Source organism: Oncorhynchus keta, chromosome 13 (genome assembly GCF_023373465.1).
Source record: "Oncorhynchus keta strain PuntledgeMale-10-30-2019 chromosome 13, Oket_V2, whole genome shotgun sequence".
In the NCBI taxonomy this organism is placed as follows: domain Eukaryota; kingdom Metazoa; phylum Chordata; class Actinopteri; order Salmoniformes; family Salmonidae; genus Oncorhynchus; species Oncorhynchus keta.
In genome coordinates, this window is record NC_068433.1 from 47874411 (window position 1) to 47876430 (window position 2020).

Genomic DNA, 2020 nt, shown 5'->3' on the forward strand with positions numbered 1-2020 from the left:
CCAACGAGAAGTCTTTATTTTCGTCTATTAATCAAAGCATCAAAGCAATCATTCCTACAGTATCTAAAAGTAATAAAACAGAACACATCAAATCTAACACTGATACAATCTCAGTCTACAGAGAGGATTGACACAATGACTCAAGCAAAGCCCTCTGTTAGTCTACATGTCAGTGATCAATAAGATAGAGAACATCTGATCTCAGAACAGAATCAAAGCAGAGGAACCAGCAGCCTCTCTCCACAGGGGTGTGTGACTGAGGGGTCCTATCCAGAACAGTCAGCCTTCCTCAGGGTCTTGGTGACCGGAGTCTGGGATATCTGCTGGGCTTCACAGGTCACCTCTCCTGCCCTGGTCCACTCCTGGCCAGTGAGAGTCAGGGTGCTGCTCCAGCTGTACAGGCCATCCTTCTCCAGGACCCTAGAACTGGCCTCCTGATTCTGGCTGGTCCCGTCCACTTTCCAGCTTATGGTCCAGTCTGAGGGGAAGCCCTTGTTGGCCAGACACGTCAGTGTGGCTGTTGTTGTACTGGACAGCTCCTCACTAAACGGGGGCAGGACGGTGAGGGTGGGGGCACTGTTACCTGGAACAAACAGAACACATCAATTAAGTAATTACATCATGTAACGCTACACTAAGAGATTCTCTTCAGCAAAGTACACATCAAAATAAAGTGAATTGGAAATACCTTCTAAATATGAATATAAAGTTAGATTGTTTGAAAGATGTGGAGAAAACACTAAAGTAATATGATACAAAGCAGATTGATGAACCAAACAAGTATAAAGTGGTAAAATAACTAGAGTTACTAGTCATATGGTGTCAGTTATACATGTTATACAGATATTGTTTAGGAATGGATCTGATCAAAATAGCCTACTCATATTTATAGTATTTACAGAATTAGAGCATAAATGAGTTTTTATAAAATATCAAGCATTTTAGATCATGAAGTATGTTACAAACATAACTGAGACCGTTCGTATTCACACTAAAAGTGAAGGCTACCATGAACTCAATGCAACAATAATGACTACTATATCCAATACTATTAAATAGTTATTTTACCAGAATTAAGAGTTATATTCTGCAATCATACAAAACAGACATGTAAATAAATGCCTACAATTTAACATTTTGATTCAATAAACTGTTGAAAGAAGTCTCAGTCAAAGCACTGTATAGATCATTTTTTTCTTCTAAAATCTCTATATTTTTTATAGAGACAGAATTTAAGATTAAGATACTTAATAAGTGTAATCAGAAAGAAATATCAAGAGAGATTGTTACTTACTTCCAACATCTAGTCTGGTGGCGCTACCAAAGGTCAACCACAGTGATACTACAACCCCTATTACTGCTTGTACAAAAACCTCCTGACTATTGGACAAGCTGAATTTCTGCCGTCTGTGGTTCAAATAATTAACTCCACTATGGTATGAATACTTGCCATATACTATTTTATCTTCTTAATTTTAAATAAGTTGTTTTTTGTTTTGTTTTTCATAACATTTAGCAAAACCTACTTTTTCGTGTACATTTCCTAATTGGTGACTTATGTTTATTCATACAACTAATGTAAAATGTAGACTAATCACTCTTATCACAAAAAGATGTATGAAAACATATCCTCAGTATAAAGGCTAAATTGATAGAGAAATTGACTCACAACATCAAAAGGTGTATAAAACAGTTAATTTGGTGTTTACTTACTTCCAACATCTAGTCTGGTGCCGCTACCAAAAGTCAACCACAGTGATACATTCCCTATTACTGCTGGTACAAAAACCTATCTGTGCTGTGTTGCTGCAGCTGTTACAGTGAAGATCACTCATACAGAATCACACTAAACACAAATACACTTTACCATCTTCCAGGTAGAACAAACACTTCATATTAGCTGTTTCTAGATTATACAAATATGAATTGTGTCTTAAATTCTGATTCTGCCTCCTCAACCCTCCTCTCCTCCCTTTCTGCATCCTTTGACTCTCTATGTCCCCTATCTTCCAGGCCGGCT

The 2020-nt window shown here is 37.4% G+C and overlaps 1 gene segment (V, D, J or C); it reads right to left on the reverse strand.

The window, feature by feature from the left end:
- On the reverse strand, positions 1 to 599 carry LOC118392584 (Ig kappa-b4 chain C region-like; the record flags this gene model as incomplete). The annotated part of the segment is given in 1 exon segment: positions 1 to 599. A coding segment is annotated over 1 exon segment (333 nt), but the record flags the coding sequence as incomplete, so codon positions are not given.
- Between the last annotated feature and the right edge of the window lie 1421 nt (positions 600 to 2020).